Source organism: Bos taurus, chromosome 23, assembly GCF_002263795.3.
Source record: "Bos taurus isolate L1 Dominette 01449 registration number 42190680 breed Hereford chromosome 23, ARS-UCD2.0, whole genome shotgun sequence".
Taxonomy (NCBI): Eukaryota; Metazoa; Chordata; class Mammalia; order Artiodactyla; family Bovidae; genus Bos; species Bos taurus.
In genome coordinates, this window is record NC_037350.1 from 26,062,823 (window position 1) to 26,085,526 (window position 22,704).

The 22,704-nt window shown below is 35.3% G+C and overlaps 1 protein-coding gene across 1 annotated transcript in view; it reads left to right on the forward strand.

Moving 5' to 3' along the window:
• The window catches only part of LOC104969893 (butyrophilin subfamily 2 member A1-like), a 77,743-nt gene that overhangs the window by 25,686 nt on the left and 29,353 nt on the right, over window positions 1-22,704 (forward strand). The window contains exons 7-16 of the mRNA XM_059880601.1: window positions 1,140-1,160; window positions 2,580-2,600; window positions 5,049-5,069; window positions 8,072-8,113; window positions 8,269-8,289; window positions 9,580-9,600; window positions 14,732-14,752; window positions 18,833-18,853; window positions 21,172-21,192; window positions 22,514-22,534. Coding sequence (XP_059736584.1) covers window positions 8,110-8,113; window positions 8,269-8,289; window positions 9,580-9,600; window positions 14,732-14,752; window positions 18,833-18,853; window positions 21,172-21,192; window positions 22,514-22,534 — 130 coding nt within the window. The 5' untranslated portion in view covers window positions 1,140-1,160; window positions 2,580-2,600; window positions 5,049-5,069; window positions 8,072-8,109. The remainder of the gene's footprint in view (window positions 1-1,139; window positions 1,161-2,579; window positions 2,601-5,048; window positions 5,070-8,071; window positions 8,114-8,268; window positions 8,290-9,579; window positions 9,601-14,731; window positions 14,753-18,832; window positions 18,854-21,171; window positions 21,193-22,513; window positions 22,535-22,704) is intronic.

Below are 22,704 nucleotides of genomic sequence, written 5' to 3' on the forward strand. Positions count from 1 at the left end.
GCATCAATTCTTTGGCGCTCAGCTTTCTTCACAGTCCAACTCTCACATCCATACATGACCACTGGAAAAACCATAGCCTTGACTAGACAGACCTTTGTTGGCAAAGTAATGTCTCTGCTTTTCAATATGCTATCTAGGTTGGTCATAACTTTCTGTCCAAGGAGTAAGCATCTTTTAATTTCATGGCTGCAATCACCATTTGCAGTGATTTTGGAGCCCCCAAAAATAAAGTCTGACACTGTTTCCACTGTTTCCCCATTTATTTGCCAAGAAGTGATGGGACCAGATGCCATGATCTTCATTTTCTGAAAGTTGAGCTTTAAGCCAACTTTTTCACTCTTCTCTTTCACTTTCATAAAGAGGCTTTTTAGTTCCTCTTCACTTTCTGCCATAAAGGTGGCACTCAACCATAAAAAAGAATGAATTTGAGTTAGTTGGAGTGAGTTGTATGAATCGAGAGTCTGTTAAACAGAGTGAAGTAAGTCAGAAAGAGAAAAACAAATATCGTATATTAATGCATATGTGTGGAATCTAGAAAAATAGTACTAATGAACCTATTTGCAGGGAAGGAATGGATACACAGACATAGAGAATGAAATTGTGGACACAGTAGGGGAAGGAGAGGATAGGAAAAACTGAGAAAGTAGCATGTGTAAAACAGACAGTTAGTGGGAACCTGCTGTATAAACAGCCAGGTGGCTCTGTGTGACTACTAGAAGGGGTGGGACAGGATGGAGGAGGGAAGCTCAAGAGGGAGAGGATACATATTAATATACAATTTTGACTGGTTCCCGTTGTTATCTGGCAGAAACCAGTACAACATTGTAATGCAATTATCCTCCAATTAAAAAATGAAAAAGAAAAGGAGAAAAGTCCTTGGGAAATAATAAAGTCATATTTTGGTTTTGTTTTCACTCTATAAATGAAAAAAAAAAAGCAGAAAACATAAGAGGCTATAAAACAACATTGCTTCTCATGGGTTACATGGAATTAGGAAAATTTGATTCCAATCCTTAGAAAGATGGGCCAGTTTTAAGAAAAGAATAGGGAATAAAAAAGTTTCAAATTACTGTCCAATTTTCTTGTTGACAATGTGCCTTCATATATTTGAATGATTATTGCTTCATTTTGTTTTTCAGTTAAGGGTGAACAGGATAAAGGTAAGTCCCCCTATTTTTTTACATTTCATAGCTTACGTTTCACCTTTTTCTTTTATTATATTGTCCTTAATTCTCAATGGTCATCTTTCTCAACTCCAACCTATACACCTAACTTTCCATCACATTTTTAAATTTTATTATGATTTCAACTGAAGTTTACCTTTTTATGTGTTATTGTATGATTTATCCAGTCCTTATTATCTATAAAGAAATGTCCTTTTTCTCAAGTACATACTACAAAGAATTTACTTGTAATATTTTTCTATTTTTAGTTTCTGATACGAAAGCTTTGTCCAAATAGTTTCAGTCATTTGACTTAAAAAGTCCTTTCACTCTCACTTAATATTTCCTTCCCCTCCCTTTCTTTTACTTTGTGAAAGTAAACTTCATTGAGGCATAGTTAAGATCAAACTCCCATAAAATACAGTTACACATTAATCAGTTAATGAAGTGTTGAGAAAAGAAGTACCCATGAGCCTGACCCTGAATATCATAAAAGTAGTGGTTCAGGATTCTGTCATTCAGCATCTGATGATTCTATGTACAGCAAAAACACCAGTATAAGAGACGTGTGTCTATATATTCAACAGGGCCAGAGAACTCATTAAAGATAAAAAAGCTAAGTAATAAAAGAGTAAATACTTTCAAAAGAAATCATGACAAATTTTTTTTAATTTAATTTTATTTAACTTTACAATATTGTATTGGTTTTGCCATATATCAAAATGAATCTGCCACAGGTATACCTGTGTTCCCCATCCTGAACCCTCCTCCCCCCTCCCTCCCCATACGATCCCTCTGGGTCGTCCCAGTGCTCCAGTCCCAAGCATCCAGTATTGTGCATCGAACCTGGACTGGCGACTCATTTCATATACTATATTATACATATTTCAATGCCATTCTCCCAAATCATCCCACCCTCTCCCTCTCCCACAGAGTCCAAAAGACTGTTCTATACATCAGTGTCTCTTTTGCTGTCTCGTATACAGGGTTATTGTTACCATCTTTCCAAATTTCATATATATGCGTTAGTATACTGTATTGGTGTTTTTCTTGCTTACTTCACTCTGTATAATAGGATCCAGTTTCATCCACCTCATTAGAACTGATTCAAATGTATTCTTTTTAATGACTGAGTAATCATGACAAATTTTATTCGGTAATTACCAAATATAACATTTCTAATTTTCTCAGTTTAGAAAGTATATTCATTTTTCCCTTCTTCATTTATTGAGTACTATTGATTTCTCAAAAGGAAACTTTCAAACTCTGTGTGTGTGTATGTTTTTATGTGTGTGTGTTTAGTGTATTCATCTACATTCTGATAATTTAAATTTACATACAATTTTTCAACAAATCTGAATTTTCTTCATGTTTCTTTCTAATGAAATTTACATTGATTTTCATTTTATTTTACAGAAAAACTTCAGATAAAAATTGGTAAAGTATCATTGACATTCCTATAATCCTAAAACACTTAAAAATGCCTGCTTTGGGGATGTATTAAACATATCCCAGCTTTTAATCAGTTTGCCCTCGTTGGCTTGCACACTCCCAGATCTCTACTTTCTAGGGCAATAGTTTGCTTGTGAACTTCTCCCATATTTATTTCTCCCTTTTCTTCCCTTTCAAGATGTGAATAAAATTTGAAATCATTTATATTTCAAGTGTAAACTTGAAGGTCATTTTTACATGGCCATTTAGTTTATTACTTCCAGGTATGCAAACACTTAACATAATTTTTTATATCCAAAAAGTATAATTTTAATTGATTCTTATTTACTTTTATTGACACAAATGTCATTTTGGCCAACTGCAATTACTTCAGATATTTGTGGAAATATTTTATGTTGTTAGGAAAGTTCAAAGATAATACATATCTCAAACCAAACTACTTAAATGTGAATGACACCAAAAGCTATTATCTTGCAATGTCTCCAAAAGATTTTCCATAAAACCAGAAATTACTCATTAAACTTTAATATTCTGTTTTTCTAAAATCCTGTTAATCTAAAACAGGATTTCTAATGAATCCTGTTATTCATTTGTGAATATACTTTTGTTTTCAGAAGAAATCAAGTGTATCTCTTTAATTCAGGCAGCAGAGGTCATATAGCTACTGGTACAGGTACTGTTTTGAAGAAGTGGGTGATTTTTTTCTCTTTGATTCTTCATCTCTTTTTAACTAATTCTGTTTGCATGGGTGCATGTTAATATTTTTTTTTTTCTGAAAAGGTGATGGAGATATGATGAACTCCATTTTGGCATGTGCTAAAATAGCAATTCACCATAAACAAAGTTATGTCATCACTGCTTAACAAAATTTTAATAGATGCTCCATGACAACAAACCCTGCATTTTTTCTTGAAACAGTTCAGTATTCTCTAACTCACTGCTGTGGATATTTTATACAATACAGCTACAATAAATCTGAGACTTTATAATTTATATTTAATAGCACCCAAAGAAATTATTAAAAGTAACCAACCAAAGGGGCTTCTCTGGTGACTCAGTTGACTCAGTGGTTAAAAAAAAAAAAAAAAAAAAAATCCACCTGCCAGTGCAGAAGACTTACCATCCCTTGGTTGGGAAGATTCCCTGGAGAACGAGATGGCAACCCATTCTAGTATACTTTTTTTTAAGTTGAGAAAATTTATTTGTGAAAAGTGACTCCTTTAGCCCAATAGATTAGTATAGCTCAATTAAATGAAATCAAGCTGAGTCTTAGTTTCAGAGTCTCTGGTAAATCAAGAGTAATGATTCTTAAACTATGCAGACCACTGAAAATTTATGGAAGAAAACCATAGACTAATTGTTCATTTGTCTTGCAATTGTCCCTACCCTGCAAATTCTTAACCAAAACAAGACTGAGCAAGCTCAATTCTGAAAGGAGAAAGAAAACATAAAAGTATTTGTGAATCAACATTATTTCCTTGAACCAAATTGTCAAGGTCTCAATGAAAATGAAAAATTCCATTGTCAAGTTAAAAAACAGTCACAACCTAAAAGTTGAGTTACACTTTATTTGCTGGGAACTTTTAGGACTTCAAACCTAGAAGACAGCATCTCAAGTGACCCTGAGAGAACTGCTCCAAGGAGGAGAGGGAAGAAGTCAGGTTTTGTAGAAACTTGAAACGAAGGGCTGGCAGTGTGAACACAAAAAGTAATTTTGTGAATTAAAGAGAACTGGATATCCTAAATTGAGGAATTTAGTGTTTTTCTATGTATGGGAAGCAGCAAGAGTTTGGGCTCACTGAAGTAATTCCTTTAATATGCATCTCAGCTATCCTGGGGCCAGTATCCTGTGTTTTTTTCACATCCTGAATTCCTCAGTGCTCACCACAAGGAGTGACTGCAGTCTGAGGGCTACCAGATTGAGCAGGTGTTCTCCTTCCTGAGTGCCCTGGAGGGCTGGAATCACAGATGACTGTGACATCCTTCTCACCACAGAATTCTTGCCTGGGAAAAGACACAGGAGCCGAAGAGCCTGATGGGCTACAGTCCATAGGGCCACAAAAGAGCTGGACATGACTTAGCAACTAAAAAACAACAGCAATAAACAGACCAAACAGCGAGAGCCCAAGTGATGTCCCGTAAATAAAAAACTTATTTAAAAGTAACCACTAGTAATTGCATTCTTGAAATTTTTCCTCAAGTCAGTAAGATCACTGTTTTTCCTCTTTTTAATTTTTGACCAATACTCTCAGGATGAAAAGAAGCTTTCAGTCACACTGGTACATGTGTGTGCCTGCACACTTGTGTGTATGTATCTGTGTTTATCTATATTCTGTAACATTTAATATTGTATGTGAATTTTCCACTATATTTAAATTATTTTTTGTTTTTAAACCACGATATCTATAATGGTGTTTCCTTTTCCTTTTTCAGACGACCTTCAAAAAACAGTTGGTAAATTTCTTTTATATCATTAATCTTCCAAACACACTAAATTATCCTTTCTCAATGATTTGAATATTTCTTGTCCTTTTAACCCTAAAACATCTGTTGTTTTCCTTTTGCATGTCTATTCTAACTTCCCATATTATTTGCTTGAAACTTCACCAATAATAAATTCTCTTCACATCTGTTACCCTACATCTGATTCTTTCCTAATGTTTCCTTTTTCTTTTTTTGGATCCCAGTTTTTTTTAAATTAATTTATTTATTTTAATTGGAGGCTAATTACTATACAGTATTGTGGTGGTTTTTGCCATACATTGACATGAATCAGCCATGGGTGTACATGATGTTCCTTCCCTATAAACTGTCCCACTCTATCACTCAGAATTTTGCCAGTTTCATTATAAGTTTTGTTAGGTGAAAGGTATAACACTGAGGGAAACATGGTTTATATTCTATATTTATTTTCTGGAGCACTTCCATTCATTTGAAACCTCTATCATGTTTTCAAGGGGTCATTAATGTGCCATGGATATCTTCCCAAATCTTATGAGTTCAAACAAGACTCCAAATTTGCTGAGTGAAGTTTCTATGGCTCTTGTACTTTTAAAGACTGTGTGAATTCATTGGTCCAGTGGACTTTAGGCTCACAATTCCAATGCCCTTGATTATTCACTAGAATCTTCTCTCATGTGTACATGTATTTTATATACCATTTCCTGGGTGTATTTTCTCTTATAGCATAGTAATTTTCTCTCCTTTTTTTTCATTTTATTCACATAATTTTTCACTTGGAAAATGTAATAATTTTGAGATCATTTATAACATATGTCTCCATTTTGAAATTTTAAGTGAATGACATAAGAGGCTTGAGTCCTAGCATAATTTTAAAAGCTTTTTTAAAGAAACATTGACATAACAATTAAAAGTTTAACATCCTTTGTCTTGTGGTGATATTCTTCTATGATATTTTTGGTTACAGATGAATAGAGGTAGGGAATACATCGCTTCAATGTATGAAGTGTGCCTCCTATGACACTGTTACTGATAGAGTTTTCACTAGATAGGTGCTTTGATTATAGGCTTCCTCATGACTTCTTAAGTATCTGACACATGTATGTGTGCGTGTTTGCACTGTATTCTGGAAAGGGAGATGGTCCAGTGAGAGATATATGATAGATATTGTTTCTCCCAGAATAAGTCTTATTCTACCTTTTCTCATAATATCATTTTCTATCTTTGTACTTTTATGTCAAGATGTGGGGGCCGGAGGATGCAAGAAAAATTGCCACTGAATCAAGTTGTCCTTTGGAAAATTTTGTCCCAGTTCTTAACATACTTCTCACACTGAAACTAGGAATAAGCTGTAGAAGCATTTCATATTCTATCATCCTCCCATTAAAATGTACTCAAATGTTTGTGGGTTTTTTAACCCTGCAAAACTAATAGTCATTGAAAGCTTAACATTCCTCTTCTGTAATAACATTTTTTCATTTAAAATTTTGTTTACAAAAGGAGTGGAATGTAGGATTTACTTCTGTGTATTTAGCAGGCTTCATATAACAACTTTTATACATACAGCTTGGATTATTTTATTTTGCTTCCTCATAACTTAATTTTTAATTTTACCTGTACCACATGGCATGTGGAAAATTTTTTCCTTCTAATAACACCTAATCCTGAGTGAAGAGGTAATACAGTTTGCTATTCCTGTCTCTTATAATTGGAGTAAACTTGCTTTACCATGTTTTGTTAGTTTCTGCTCTACGAGAAAGTGAATCAGTAATACTCTACATATGTCCATTCTTTTTAGATTTCTTTCCCATTTAGGTAACCGCAGAGCACCATGTAGAGTTCCCTGTGTTATATATTTGGTTCTCATTATTTATCTATTTTATGCATAGTAGTATATATAAGTCAATCCCAATCTCCCAATTCATCCCACTGCCACCACCACCCCCTTGGTAGCCATCAGTTTATTCTCTACTTCTGTGTTTCTATTTCTCTTTTGCAACTAAGTTCATCTGTACAATTTTTCTAGATTTCACATATAAGCAATATTATATGATATTTCTCTTTCTCTTTTTGACTTATTCCATCATGTATGACAGTATCTAGGTCCATCCATGGGAAATATAGATCAATGGAACAAGATAAAAAGTCCAGAGATAAACCCAGGCATGTAGGACCTTGGTTCCCTGACCTGGGATCAAACCCATGCCCCCTGCAGTGAAAACACAGGGTTTTAACTACTGGACCTCCAGAAAAGTCCCCCAAATAACTTCTTGAATATCTCTGTTGTGTGTGAGTTGTATTCACATTTGATTTTGGAAAAAACGGAGAAGGCAATATTGTCCCCGTGATGGGTGTTTTTTATTTTTTTTTTCTTTTATCTCAGAGGAAGTCCTGATTCAAGTTCAAGATTCTTGATTCAGTGTTTACAACTAACTTATTCAACTGACCACAACTACTAAGAACTAGCCACATGTTTCTAGTAGCCGTCACAAAACTTATAAGACCCAACATAATGAATAATAAGAGGGTTTTCCTTGTAGCTCAGTTAGTAAAGAATCCACCTGCAATGCAGGAGACCCCAGTTTGATTCCTGGGTTGGATAGATCCCCTGGAGAAGGCTTAGTCTATCCACTCCAGTGTTCTTGGGCTCCCCTGGTGGCTCAGGCAGTAAAGAATCCACCTGAAATGTGGGAGACCTGGGTTTGATCCCTGGGTTGGGAAGACCCCCTGGAGGAGGTCATGGCAACTCACTCTAGTATTCTTGCCTGGAGAATCCCCATGGACAGAGGAGGCTGGTGGGCTGCACTCCATGGGGTCACAAAGAGTCAGACACGACTAAGCACAGCACAGCATTGAATAATAAGAGCCTAAATAAATTCAAAATGTACACTAAAATTTTGAAAATGTAACTATGTGAACTAATATTTCTAAAAATCTCTCTTCATTTAGAAAATTGACTGCATTTGCTTTTCTTCTTCTTCTTCTTTTAACCATAGAATATTCTCTGGATAAAACAGAGGCGATTTCAGCAACTATGGGTGAGTTTCTTTTGTGTTCATGATGTGTATATGGGAATGTGTTTCAGTGTATCTCGATAGTGTTAACATTACTTTTGGATTCTTAAAAATATTTTGCTTTTCTTCATATTTGTTTTCCATGGTATTTACATGGAGCTCTCTGTTTTATTTTCTAGGTGATCTTCTGAAAAAAATTGGTAAATTTGTAATAACTCTTCACTCCAGTAACTTCCAGTGACTTCTTCCACATAGTCTTGAACATTCTCTGCCCTTTTATCAAACTGGCCCACCATCACGTGGATGTCCATTCATTTCCATCCAATTTTCAATGTGAGCTTTCTTATCTTCTTTCCATTGATGTTTCCCTGTGTTCCATCATTGCTCATTGCATCTTTTTTCCATTTCCATCTTATCATATTGGCTTTCTTTGTCTCCCCAGAACTCGCCAAACTTGTATCATAATTTTCTGAGAGGAAGGGTTTGGACTACCCGGCACATGGTTACCATGTAAAGTTAGGACATTTACCAGTACCTAAGTTGAAGGGGCCATTAATAAACTATTAATATTTTCCCAGTGTTTAAGCGAGGAGAGGATTCCCAGCTTAATAAAAGAGTTTCTACCTCCATTGTCCTGTCAAAGATCTTATAAAAATATGATGCCATCCACTGCTTAAGTGTGAAATTGAGTCACACTCTTTATTGTTCTTGAACATAATACTCAAAATATTCCAGTTTTTAAAATATTTTACACTAGTTTCTTGTCTTTCTTCCCATCTAGATTATTCTTTATACTTTTACATTTTATTTGTGCAATTATTATTTCTTCAAACTGCATAAATAATTGAAAATTATCTTTTCAGGAATTAAACAAGGATGTTATATCTTACAAAATTCTCTAGTATATCTCAAAATTTAGGATTTTGTATGTGAATGACAAAAGCTGTTGGCCTAGTATAATTCCAAAATTTTTTTTTTTCATAAAGCTCTTCAAGTTAGTTTGACATCCTCCTTTTCTAATTATATGTTTAACTGTATCTTAGTTTAACATATTGGATGAAATTTGGATGCATATGAATTCATAGGCTTCATATGAATACTGCCACAGATCAAATTTCTGACGGAGTACTTTAACTATAAACGTTTATATCACATTTATAGAACCATTTCATCTATGTGAGCATATGTGTCTTTTATTATGAAAAACCTGGAAAGCCCAATTCAAGACCAAATATCGATTCTGTTTATCCAAGAGGAATTTCCACTTTACCTTGATTTCCTTTGGTATGATAGAAAAGGATGAGGGAACTTAAAACATCATTGCCTCTCATGAGTCACATGACCTTTGGAACATTCGGTTCAAATTCTTAGAAAAAGGGGGCCATTTTGTTGAATGAATAAATAATGGAAAGTAATCAAATTATTGTCTTCTTTTCCTCACATATGCCGTCATTTGGTTTGAATGGTTATTTCTTTCTTTTATTTTTCAGATAAGGGTGAAAATGATAAATGTAAGTCCCATTAATGTTTCACACTTTTTACCTTTTCATGTTTCATCTCTTTCTTTTACTTTGATCTTCAACTCTTAAGTGGTCATCTTCCTCCACTGCAATGTAGATATAAATTTACATCATTTTTTTTCTCATTTTATGGTTATTTCAATTGAAATCTTCCTTCTCCATGGGTTATTCTGTGCTCCACTATTTTTGCTTTCATTTATCCCATCTGTGTAATTTATGCAGACATTTTCTTTTTGTAAAATGTATACAAATACTAACTTAGGTATTAAATTTTGCAATTTTTATAAGTTTCTGATCTAAAAGTCTTATCCATGATATTTTCATTTATTTGATATAAAAGCTCCTTCACTCCCATTTAGTATTTCATTAACCTCCCTTTCATTTTGCTTTGTGAAAGTAAGCTTTACTGAGGAATGAGTTAAAATCAAAGTCTCACAAAATACAGTTATGCATTAATTAGTTGAGAAAAATGTTGTGAATAGAGGCACCCACAAACCTGACCCTGATATCCTACAAGAGCAGTAGTTCAGGATTTTGTAATTCAGTGTTTCATGATTTCATATGGTAAAGCTCTATGCTAGGACAGATGAGTATATATATTTAACAGCACACATCACTTAATTAAAGATGAAAAACTGAGTAACAAAGTAGTGCATAATGTCAAATTCATTATTCAAAAATTATTCATTATTCAAAAGGGAAATTTCAAGCACTGTATATATGCGTATGTATATATCTGTGTACGTGTGTGTGGTTTTTGTATGTTTATATGCATACTAATAATTTAAATTTACATAGAATTTTCAATAAGTCTGAATTTTCTTCATGTTTCTTTCTTTTGTGTGTGTGTCTGTGTGTGTAGCAGAGTTTTATTAAAATAAGAAAAGGGACAGAGAAAGCTTCTAACACAGACATGAGAAGAGGGACAAAAGATGCCCCCCAGCTAGTCTTACCAAGGCTTTATATACTTTTTTCAGACCCACTCCCACAACACATTTTAAATTAACAAGATTAGAAGGAACAATAGAAAGATCTTACCAGACCACTCCCATAATATACATTTTAAGATGACAGAATTAGTCAGAAGGTTCTTGTTAAGGAGAAATATGTCTTCGATCAAGATACATTGTTACACTGACTAAGACAAAGCGATGTAGAAAAGAACGTTTGTCCTTTTCTCCTTGAGACCCCCGGGCCCCTTTCTCCTTCTCGAGGGCCTCTGGAACCCTTTCTCCTCCTTGGGAACCCTGGACTTCTTATCAACTTACCTAGGAATTGACTCTCTCATTACCCACTTTTCTTTTAGGAGAATTATGCTGCCAAGGGAAAGGGGCATGGTTTTTATTCCATAACTACTTCCTGCTGTTGAGGGGCATCATCCCTAAATTGTTGAGACAACATAATCTCATAACCCTCATATAGAGGGTCTCTGATCCAGGGGCCCCAAGTAATAGTTAGAGGAGGCGGTGGCACTCATAGGAGCCTGGACAATCATTTGTAACTTGAAAGCTTTCAAACAGTTAGAAACAAACTCCATTTTACAGTTACAGATGTAAGGCAAAATAGTCACTAAACCAAGTTAAAACCTAATCAAAATTAAAAGTTACATTATGTCCATAGTTACATCAGTCCATCGTAGCACTGTTAGATGTCATCACAGAGTTGAAGAAAGTCTTCCTTGAAGCAGAGAAACCCACCATGGGAAGTGTTCAGTTGGTGAGGAGGGAGTGCTCCACAGACCCAGCAATTATGTCAATTGTGGAATGCTTCTTAGGAATGAGCCCAGGACAGGAAGGCGTTGTCTTGAGGGTCAAACGGCAGATTCAGGACTTTTGGAGTCAGCAGAAGCAAGCCCACATAGATTCTCAGGCCCATCTTGGTTCCTAGCTCAAATAGCGGCTTGTTTGACTAAAGGCTGGGTCAGGAGTTAACCTTCCGATAACGTCTGTTGAAAAGCTAAAATCTGAGTCACCTAGCTAATTTTAGGGCTTCAGGATCTATGACAATATCTGTGCACAAAAATAGCCTGTTATAGAGACAGTCCCTTCTTTTGGAGGGGTGGGGTGGGGCCCGCAGTTAGAGCCCTCATTAAAGCTATGGGTAAAACTGTAAACCAACTGTCTTGTGTTTCCTGAGTTGGCTTACATGGATGTCTTTTAATGTCTTTAGCCTTTTCAACTTTTTCTGAAAATTGGGGTCTCCAGAAACATTGTGATAGTCTATTTCTAGAGCTTTTGACCTCCCTTGAGTTACAACAGCTTTAAAGATGAAGCCATTGTCACTCTGAAGATCCCACTTACATCAGAAGAAGTCAGTATAGTAAAATTTCACCCATTAGTGAACTTATAAGCTTTAGGAATTAGCAAAACAATAGTAACAATTACACTTAAGCAATGTGACCATAACCTTTTTTCAGTAACAAACTAAACTCTGATCCTGTGGGCAAGCTCTAAGTTAGAGCCTGTAAGAGAGAAGTTTGAAGAGCCTTAAAAGCTTTTTGAATCTCTGGGGACCAAACCAGCTTGTTGGTTTGGGCCTACTGAGTCTCAGTTATAAGTTTTATATAAAGGCTGGGCAACTTCCCCATAACCCGGAATCCAAATGCAGCAATAGCCTGTAATGCCCAAGAATCCTCTCAATTATCTTAAAGTCATATTTGGCTCATTTAGGAATTTCAGACAATAAAGTATAAGGATTAGACACTTATATTCCTCTATCAGGAGAAGGAAATGGCAACCCACTCGAGTATTCTTGCCTGAAGAATCCTGTGGACAGAGGAGCCTGGTGGGCTGCTGTCCATGTGGTTGCACAGAGTCAGACACAACTGAAGCGACTTAGCATGCATGCATGCATTCCTATATCTTGAACAGGTCTCCATTTATCATTTGACTTTTTTGCACCCAAAATAGGAGTGTTGTATGGACTGTTACAGGGAATTAATAGCCCCTGTTCCTTTAAATTCTCAGTGAAGGGTTTTAACCCCTCTTTAACACCTCAGGCTTTAATGGAAACTGCTTTTGATATGAAAATAGGTGAGAGTCTTTGAGCTTGATAAAGACAGGAACAGCATTTTGTGCTCCACCCACAATTTTTCCATCAGCCCACACTTTAGGATTTACATTTTGTTCAGTTAAAGAGAACAGGTTCCATATTCATGGAACATAGGCCTGGACCTTGCTCAGTATATCCCTCCCCAGAAGGAATGAGGGAGATGCTGGCAAGATTAGAAACTCAAGAAAACAGCAGAGTCGCAGTTGTAGCTTAAAAGGATAACAGAAATAATAGCATTTGGCTCATCCAAACAGCCTCATTACCGCACTGGATCAGGAGGAAAGTGGACCAGGGGCTTCAGTGAGCACACAGAAATTTGCCCCAGTGTCCAAAAGAAATAGACTGATTGACCCTCCACAGTTATTAATACCTGGGGTTCCTCAGGTGTTATTAGGATTGGGGCTTGTGTGGGGACCACCAGGCACCTGACTTCTGGTGCCTACACCTGAGAGGGTAGTCTCTTCTCCAGTATGGTCCTTTGCAGATTGGACATGGAGCCAGTGGTGGCTCAGATGCCTAAGGGCAATCCCACTTGAGATGCCCCTCCTTTCCACAGTAATAACAAGCCCATCCCTTTTCACCTGGGTCCCAGGGGCATTTTTCCTCAGACTGTTTCAGGGCAGATCTAACAGCCATTGTTGGGCCTTCAGTGTTTTGCCTGGTTCTTTTTTGCCAATATTTTCCTCCTCATATTCTCTGTTGTAATATACTGTCGGAGCCAGCTGCAACAGCTTTTCTGATTGGACTGATCAGTTTGGGCTGATTTGGTCCAAACCTCTCTTTTTGTAACCATTTAGTATCACAGAAGAAGATCAGGCATGTCTTTTTAAACTCTGGGGATCAAACTTGTCCCAGCTTTTTTAAAAAATACATTTTAAAGGGCTGGTTCTGGAACTGCTCACTCCCATCTTGTCCTGAAGATCCCGGACAAACCCCCAAGATGACAGCTTACAGTGAACATGTCGGATTTGTGATCTCTGAAGAAGAAGATATAACCTGGGACCAGGTTCCAGGCTTGATCACTCAAGAACTTTTGTGTAGCAGTTTTATTAAAGTAAGAAAAGGGACAGAGAAAGCTTCTGACATGGACATCAGAAGGGGAGCAGAGGATGCTGCCTTCATGTTTCTTTCCAGTGAAATTTACTTTGACTTTTCACTGTATTTTACAGACAAAATTTGGAAAAATAATATTAAAGTATCTTTGATATCCCTCTACTCCCAAAACACTTTAAAAAGCCTGCTTTCCTGATGTCTTACAAAAATCCCAGCTTTTCATCAAAATGCCATCATTGACTTGCCATCTTCAGAATCTCTACCATTCTAAGGCAACAGTTTTGTTGTCAATATCTCCCATATTCCTCTCTTTCTGGTCTTTCTAAACCTGAATAAAATCTGAAATCATTCACTGGTCACAAGTAAACTTGAGGGTCATTCTTAAACTACCTTAGGGTTCCATATATGCAAAAAACTCACTTAAATTTTTTACATGGAATTCTTTTAAGTCAGAAAAGGGTAATTTTACTTCATTCTTATTGACTTTTATTGACACAGTTATCAGTTTGGTCAACTGCAATTACTTGGTTGCAGAAAGAGTTTATATTGTTAGGAAAGTTGAAAAATAATACATATCTCAATCCTGAATATTTTATGCTAATGACATCAAGAACTATTGTCCTGTGATGTTTCCAAGTAACAACAACAACCAACCAAATACTAGCAGCCCAAGCGAAGCCCAGTAAATCAAGAAACTATTTAAAGGAAAACTACTAGCAGTATTATACCTGAAGTTGTTCCTCAGGTTGGGAAGATCGCTCCTATTTCCTCTTTATTTAATTAATATGATTAGCACAAAAGGAAGCTTTCAGCAACATTTGTACTTGTGTGTGCTTCATACATGTGTTTATGTATCTGTGCTTGTCTATTTGTTGTTGTTGTTGTTGTTTAGCTGCTAAATTGTGTTTGTCTATATCCTATTACATTTGGCATTGTACGTGATTATGTGACTAAATTTGAATTCCTTTTTATTTCTGAGCCATGATATTTAAAATGATGTTTGGTTTTTCTTTTTCAGATGACAGTCAAAAACAAATAGGTAAGTTTCTCTCAGTTCAGTTCAGTTGCTCAGTCGTGTCCGACTCTTCGCAGCCCCATAAACTGCAGCAGGCCAGGCTTCCCTGTCCATCACCAACTCCCGGAGCTTGCTCAAACTCATGTCCAAAGTGATGACATTCAACCATCTCATCCTCTGTCATCCCCTTCTCTTCCTGCTATCAATCTTGCCCAGTATCAGGGTCTTTTCTAAGTAGTCAGTTCTTCGCATCAGGTAGCCAAAGGATTGAAGTTTCAGCTTCAGCATCAGTCCTTCCAAGGAATATTCAGGACTGATTCCCTTTAGGATTGACTGGTTTGATCTCTTTGCAGTCCAAGGGACTCTCAATTATCTTATCCAACACCACAGTTCAAAAGCATCAATTCTTTGATGCTCAGCTTTCTTTATGGTCCAAATCTCACATCCATGTATGACTACTGGAAAAATCATAGCTTTGACTAGACGGACCTTTGTCAGCAAAGTAATGTCTCTGCTTTTTAATATTCTGTCTAGGTTGATCATAACTTTCCTTCCAAGGAGTAAGCGTCTTTTAATTTCATGGCTGCAGTCACCATCTGCAGTGATTTTGGAGTCCAAGAAAATAAAGTCTGTCACTGTTTCCATTGTTTCCCTATCTGCTTGCCGTGAAGTGATGGGACTGGATGCCATGATCTTAAGTTTTTTGAATGTTGAGTTTTCAGCCAACTTTTTCACTCTTCTCTTTCACTTTCATCAAGATGCTCTTCTTTCTCCACATTTTGAATATTTACTGTCTTTTTAACCCTAAACCATCTGTTGGCTTGCCTTTATCCTTGATGTCTACTCAACTTCCCTTTTTAACTCTTTAGGAACATCATTGATATTAAATTCTCTCCACTTTTATTACCTTACAACTGATTCTTTCCCAAAGCTTCCTTTTTCATTTCCTATGTTCCTTCTCTATAAAAATGCCCCCATACTATCATTCAAAGTATTGCCAGTTTCATTATAAATTTTGTGAGATGAAGATGGTAACATGGTTTACAGTCTATATTTATTATCTGGAGCACCTCCACTGACTTGGAAATTCTGCTATGTTTTCAAAATTCAAGGGGTCATCGATACACCATTTATGCCTCCCAAACTTTATGATGTAAGATAAGATTATGAATTTGTTGAGTGAAGCTTCTTCGACTCTTGGGCTTTCAAAGACTGTAAATTCAGGTGTTAACTCATAGGTCCAGTGTGGGCTTTAGGATCACTTCCAATGCCCTTTGACCATTCACTCGAGTCTTTTCTCAGATGCACAGATATTTTGCATACCATTTACTGGGATTATTTTCTCTCATACAATAGTAATTTCACTGTCTTTTTCTTGCATTTTATTGACATAATTTTTAACTTGTCAGACTGCAATAAATTTCAGTGTTTGTGTTGTAGAAAGACTAAGTATATTGAGCAAAGATCATTTATAATGCATTTCTCATTTTGAAATTTTATGTGAATGACAAGAGGCTAGATTCTGAAGAAATTCCTAAATGTTTGTCTAAAGAAACACTGATATAACCATTGGGCTTCCCTGGTAGTTCAGCTGGTAAAGAATCCACCTGCAATGAAGAAGACGTGGGTTTGATCCCTGGAGAAGGGAATGGCTACCCACTCCGTATTCTGGCTCCAGTATTTCATGGACTACAGTCCATGGGGTCGCAAAGAGTCCCACATGACTGAAAACCTTTCACTTTCACTTTCAATATAACCATTAAAAGTTTAACATTTTTCCTTTTATAGTGATATCTTTCAATATTTTTTGGTTACCGATTGAATGAAAGTAGGGAATACACTTCTTTTATGTATGAAGCATGCCTCCTATGAATACTGCTACTGATGGAGTGTTAGCTGGATGCATGCTTTTGTTGTAGGCTTCCCCATGACTTCTTAAGTATCTGACTCCGATCTGTGTGCATGCTTGCATTGTATTCTGGAAAAGAATAGTACAGTGAAAGAAGGTCCAAGTATATTATTGATACTTTTATCCCAGAAGAAACCGTTTTCTGCCTCTTTTAGCGTCATCTTCTTTGTACTTTGGAATCAAGAGGTGGGGGTGGAGTGGGGATGAAAAAGCATGCCACTGAGTGGCAAGGTATCTTCCGAAAAACTTTGCTCCCAGTTTTAAAATGCTTGACTCTTTGAAACTTGGAGCAAGCTATAGAAGCATTTTATGTTTCTGTCATCTTCCCATTAGAATGTAGCCAAATGTTTGTGGATTTTTCCCCCCTACTGTACTTAGAGAGTCATCGAAAGCTTAACATTCTCCTCAAATAACATCTTTTGTGTACATTTTTTTTTTACAAGGGAGTGGAGTACAGGAGTTACTTTAGTGTATTTAGCTGGCTCCAAATAACATCTGGTAAACACACAGCTTGGGGCAAGTGCATGCTTGTACTTTTGGTGTCTTTATTTCTGTTACCTGCACCATGAGGGCTGTGGGATTTTTTTTTTCTTCTAATAGCACCTATGCTTTTTTGAAGAGGTAGTACGGTTGCTATTTCTGGTATTTTGTTTTGCTTTGGTTTCTGTATTATAGTTGCTTTACAATGCTTTGTTGGTTCCTGCTCTACAGCATAGGGGAACAGTTGTAAATATATATACTTCCACTCCTTTTTAGATTTCCTTCCCAGGTTAGCAGGGAGCATTGAGTAGAGTTCCCTGTGCTATACAGTAGCTCTAGTTATTATATATTATAGTTCTCATCAGTTATATATTTTATACATAGTAGTGTATAAGTTTGTTCTCTACATCTCTGACTCTATTTCTGCTTTGCTAATATGTTCATCTGTACTATTTTTGTGTATTCCACATGTAAATGATATTATATGATATTTGTTTTTCTCATTCTGACTTACTTCACTCTGTATGACAATCTCTAGGTCAATTCACAAAAAATATAGATCAATGAGAAAAGACAGTCCAAAGATGGCATGTGGGATCTTAGTTTTCTGACCAGGGAGCCAACTCGTGCTCCCTACAGTAAAAGCACAGAATCTAAACTACTGAACTGTCTGGGAGATCTCCCTAATAACATCTTAAATAGCACTCTTGTGTTTGAATTGTGTTTGCATTTGATTCTGAAAAAAAGCAAGCAATACAGTCCCTGTATGGGTGCTGCTTATCTCAGAGGAAGACCTGACCTAGCTGCTCCCATGCTGTCATTCCAGTCTTGTTTCTTTTGGCACCAAAGAGGTAAATGTAAATTAAAAAAAAAAAAAAAAGGTTCCTCTGACTTCCAAGAAGACTACCAAGCCTTCATTGAAAATGGTGCCAATTCTCAAAAATTTTGGTCAGGTTGAGCCACACTCTGAAGAATGGAGTTATTCAAATGTTTGTCCTTTTCCTTTCCTGACATTGCACCTTCATTTTGAATGAATTTTGAGTTCTTTCCCTTAGTATTTTATCAATAAGTATGAAGAGAAAAATCCCAATACACCCCACTGATGTATTTCCCTATGAACCTAGTTAAAGGTTCACCTTTTTCTTGTACCTTTGCCTTCATTTAGGCATTCATTGATAGAAACATACATAAAACAATTTGAAAATAAAGATGATACAAACAGAGGCACCCAAAAACCTAGTTCTATATTTTCTGCTAGAAGCAAAGGCTTAAGATTCTTAACTTAGTGTTTATGATGAACTTAAATAACTAAGCTACAGTAAAACTGAGAGCTGACTATATATTTTCAGTAGCTGTCAAGAAACTTATTAGAACAAACATATTGAATAATAAGAGCCTAAATAAAGTCAAAAGGTACACAAAATATTTGAAAGTGTAACTACTTGAACTAATATTTCTAAACATCTTTCTTCATTTAGAAAATTGACTGTGTTTGCCCCCCCCCCCTTTTTTTTAATACAATGTTCTATGTTTGAAAGACAGGAGCTTTCAGCCACTATTGTTGAGTTTGTTTTGTGTTCATGATGTACAAACCTGCATGTGTTTATATGTATACAAACACAGTTAACATCAGTTTCAGGTTCTTCAAAACATTTTATTTTGCTTCATGTTTGTTTTCCATGATATTCACGTGACACTTTCCCTTTTATTTCCAGTTGATCTTCTGAAAAAACTTGGTAAGTTTGTAACAACTCTTCACTCCAGTAAATCTTTCAGTGACTGTTTCCACACTGTATTGAATATTCCCTGTCCTTCTATTATTACACCATCCATTGACTCACTTTTCACATGGATAGCCATTCACTTCTGTCCAGTTTTTGTATATGAACCTCTTTCTTATTTCATCATTTTTGTTGTTTTTTCCCTGTGTTCCGTCATTGCTCATTGCATCTTTTCTACCTTTCCTGCTAATCACATTGGCTTTGTCTGTCTTCCAGAGACTTCCCAAATGGTATCATGATTTTCTGAGATGAAGGGACTGAACTCATCCACACATAGTTACCATGTTCTCCTTGTCTTCTGATAAATGTCAGTTATTTTAGGACGTTTACAAGTATCCAAGTTGAAGGGGGCGATTACTCTACTGTTACTATTTCCCAATGCTTAAGAGAAAGAGGATTCCCAATTTAATAATGAAGTTTCTCCCTCCATTGTCCTGTCAAAGATCTTATAAAATCTGATGCCATCCACTGGATAGTGTGAGATTGAGTCTCACTCTTTTACTATTCTTGAACAAATTACTCAAATGTTCCAGTTCTACAAATATTTTACAATATTTTCTTGTCTTTTTCCCATCTATATGTATCATTCATACTTTGAAATTTTTATCAATGCTATTATTATTTCTGCCAACTGCAGTGTCTTTTCAATAATTAAACAAGATATTGTATCTTAAGAAAGAATCATGTATATTTCAAAATTTAGAACTATGTATGTAAATGAAAAGGGAACTATTGTATCAGAATAATTCCAAAAAATTTTTCACAAATCACTTCAAATTTCAAAGTTTAACATCCTCCTTTTTTCCTTGATATTTTTCAATTACATCTTGGTTTACATACTGGATAAATTTTAGGGACATATCCCTTAAAGGCATTTGGCAGGCTTCAAATGAAAATAGCCACAGACCAGGTTTCTAAAGAGTGGTACTTTAACTATGCACATTTATATCATACTTATAGTACTATTTCATCAATGTGAGTATGTGTGTCTTTTGTTATGAAAAAGGTGGAAAGCCCAATTCAAAACCAAATATTGATTCAGTTTATCCCAGAAGAATTTCCACTTTACCTTGATCTACTTTTATATGGTAATTCTTTGGCAGAAAAGGGTGAGAGAACTTAAAACAGCATTACCTCTCATGAGTTACATGGCCTTTGAAATGTTAGGTTCAAATTCTTAGAAAAGTGTCTTCATTTATAGTGAATGAATAAAGAACGGAAAGGAATCAAATTATTGTCTTTTCTTTCTCACATTGTGCCTTTGGTTTGCATGGTTATTTCTTTCAATTTTTAGATAAAGGTGAACAGGATAAATGTAACTCCCATTAACATTTCACACTTTGTACCTTGTCATGTTTCATCTCTTTCTTTGGCTTTTCTTCAACTCTCAGTGATCATCTTCCTCCACTGCAATGTACATACCATATAGCTTTACATCATTTTTTAAAATCTCATTTTATGAGTACTTTAACTGAGGTCTGCCCTCTTCATGGGTTATCAATGCTCCATTACTTTTCCTTTGATTTGTCCCACCTGTGCCATTTAAACAACCATTTCCTATTTGTAAAATATATTCAAGTACGAAATTACCTGCAAAGTTTTGCAATTTTTAACTTTCTATTCTGAAAGTTTTATCCAAGATGTTTCCTTCATTTTATTTAGAAATCCATTTACTGCCATTTAGTGTTTTATTAACCACTCTTTCATTTTACTTTGTAAAAGTAAGGTTCATTGAGGAATGAGTTGAAATCAAAGTCTCATAAAATGCAGTTAATTCACTAAGCAGTTGAGAAAATTGTGAAAAGAGGCACTCATGAACCTGACACTGATGTCCTACAAGAGCAGTAGCTCAGAATTGTGTAATTCAGTGTTTGGTCATTTCATATGGCAAAGCTACCACTCTCAAACAGTTGAGTGAATGTATTTAACAGTACACAGGTCTCTTATTAAAGATAAAAATCTGAGTAACAAAAGAGTATATACTGCCAAAAGGAATCATAAAAGCTTTATGAAGTAATTACCAAGTATTTCTTAAGTTTTCTCAATTCAGAAAATGTATCCCTTTCCCCTTCTTCATTTGTTGAATACTATTCTTTTCTTAAAAGGAAATTTTCAAACACTGCATCCTGTGTGTATTGGTATAAGTGTATGTGGTTTTTGAGTGTTTATTTGCATCCTGATAATTTAAATTTGCATACAATTTTCAACAAATCTGAATTTTCATGTTTCTTTCCAGTGAAATTTATATTGACTTTTCATTGTATTTTTTACAGAAAAAACTCCAAAAAAAGATGGTAAAGTATCTTTGATATCCATCTACTCTCAAAACATTTTAAAAGGCCTGCTTTCCTGATGTCTTACATAAATCCCAGCTTTCATCAAGAAGCCTTCATTGGTTTGCACTCACCAGGATCTCTATCATTCTAAGACAATATTTGTTTTATCAACTTCTCTTGTACTCCTTGCTTTTCTGGTCTTTCAAAGCCTGAATAAAACCTGAAATCATTCACTGATCAAGCGTAAACATGAGGGTCCTTCTTACCCTGGCTAAAGTCTAATAATCCCAGGTGTGCAAATACTCACATTTTTTTTTCCTGGAATTTTTTTATATCCAAAGAGAGTAATTTAAATTCATTCTTATTTATTTTTATCAACACAATTGTCAATTTAGCCATACTTCAGCTATTTTGGAAAGATTTTAAATTTTTACGAATGATTTAAAAAAAGCATATATCTCAAATCTGAATATTTTAGGAGAATGTCACCATAAATTGTTGTCCTGCAATGCCTCTATAAGTTATTTTTTGAAATAAAATACAAAATTATTTATTAAAATTTTAATATCTTATTTTTCTAATGACATTTTTCAGTATACTTTTGTTTTCAGGGAAATCAAATTTATCTCTATAATTCATGCATCAAAGGCTAGGTAGTTATTGCTACAGATACTGTTTTGAACAAATGGGTAATCTTTTTTCTCTAGTTCCTCATCTCTTTTTAACTAGCTCTGTTGGCATGGGTGCATGTTAATGTTTTTCCTGATAAGATGATTGAGATAAGACGACTTCATTTTGACATGTGTGAATCTAGCAATTCACCACAAAGTTGTGCCTTCATTTTTAACATGATGTGAATATAGGTTCCCAAGAACCAAACACTGCATTTTCTCTAAAGCAGTTCAGTATTCTCTAACTTATTGTTTGTAGGTTTTTTATACATCAAAGCTACAACAAATATGAGATGTGATTATTTATATTTAACAGCAACCAATAAATTTATTAAAGCTAACTAACCAAACAAGTAATCACCTGTAATTCTAAAAAATCAATAACTTATATAAGGAAAACCATTAACAGTATCATTCTTGAAACTCTTCCTCAAGTCAGGAAGATCACTCCTTTCCCTTTTATTAATTTTTGATCAGTACTATCAGGACATAAGGAAGCTTTCAGCTACGTTGGTACCTGTGTGTGTGCCTGCACATTGTGTGTATGTATCAGTGTTGGTCTATATCCTGTAACCTTTACCATTGTATGTGAATATTTCACTAAATTTGAATTCTTTTGTGCTTTTGTGGCATGATTTTTACAGTAGTTTTCTGTTTTTATTTTTCAGATGACTTTCAGAAAAAATTTGGTAAATATATCTGACAGCATTAATATTCCAAAAGACTTTAAAGTATCCATTCTCAGCAATTTGAATATTTTCTGTTGGCTTGCCATCTGTTGGCTTGCTTATCTTTTTCCTGGATGTCTGTTTTAACTCCCCAAATTATTTGTTTAGGAACTTCATGCATATTAAATTCT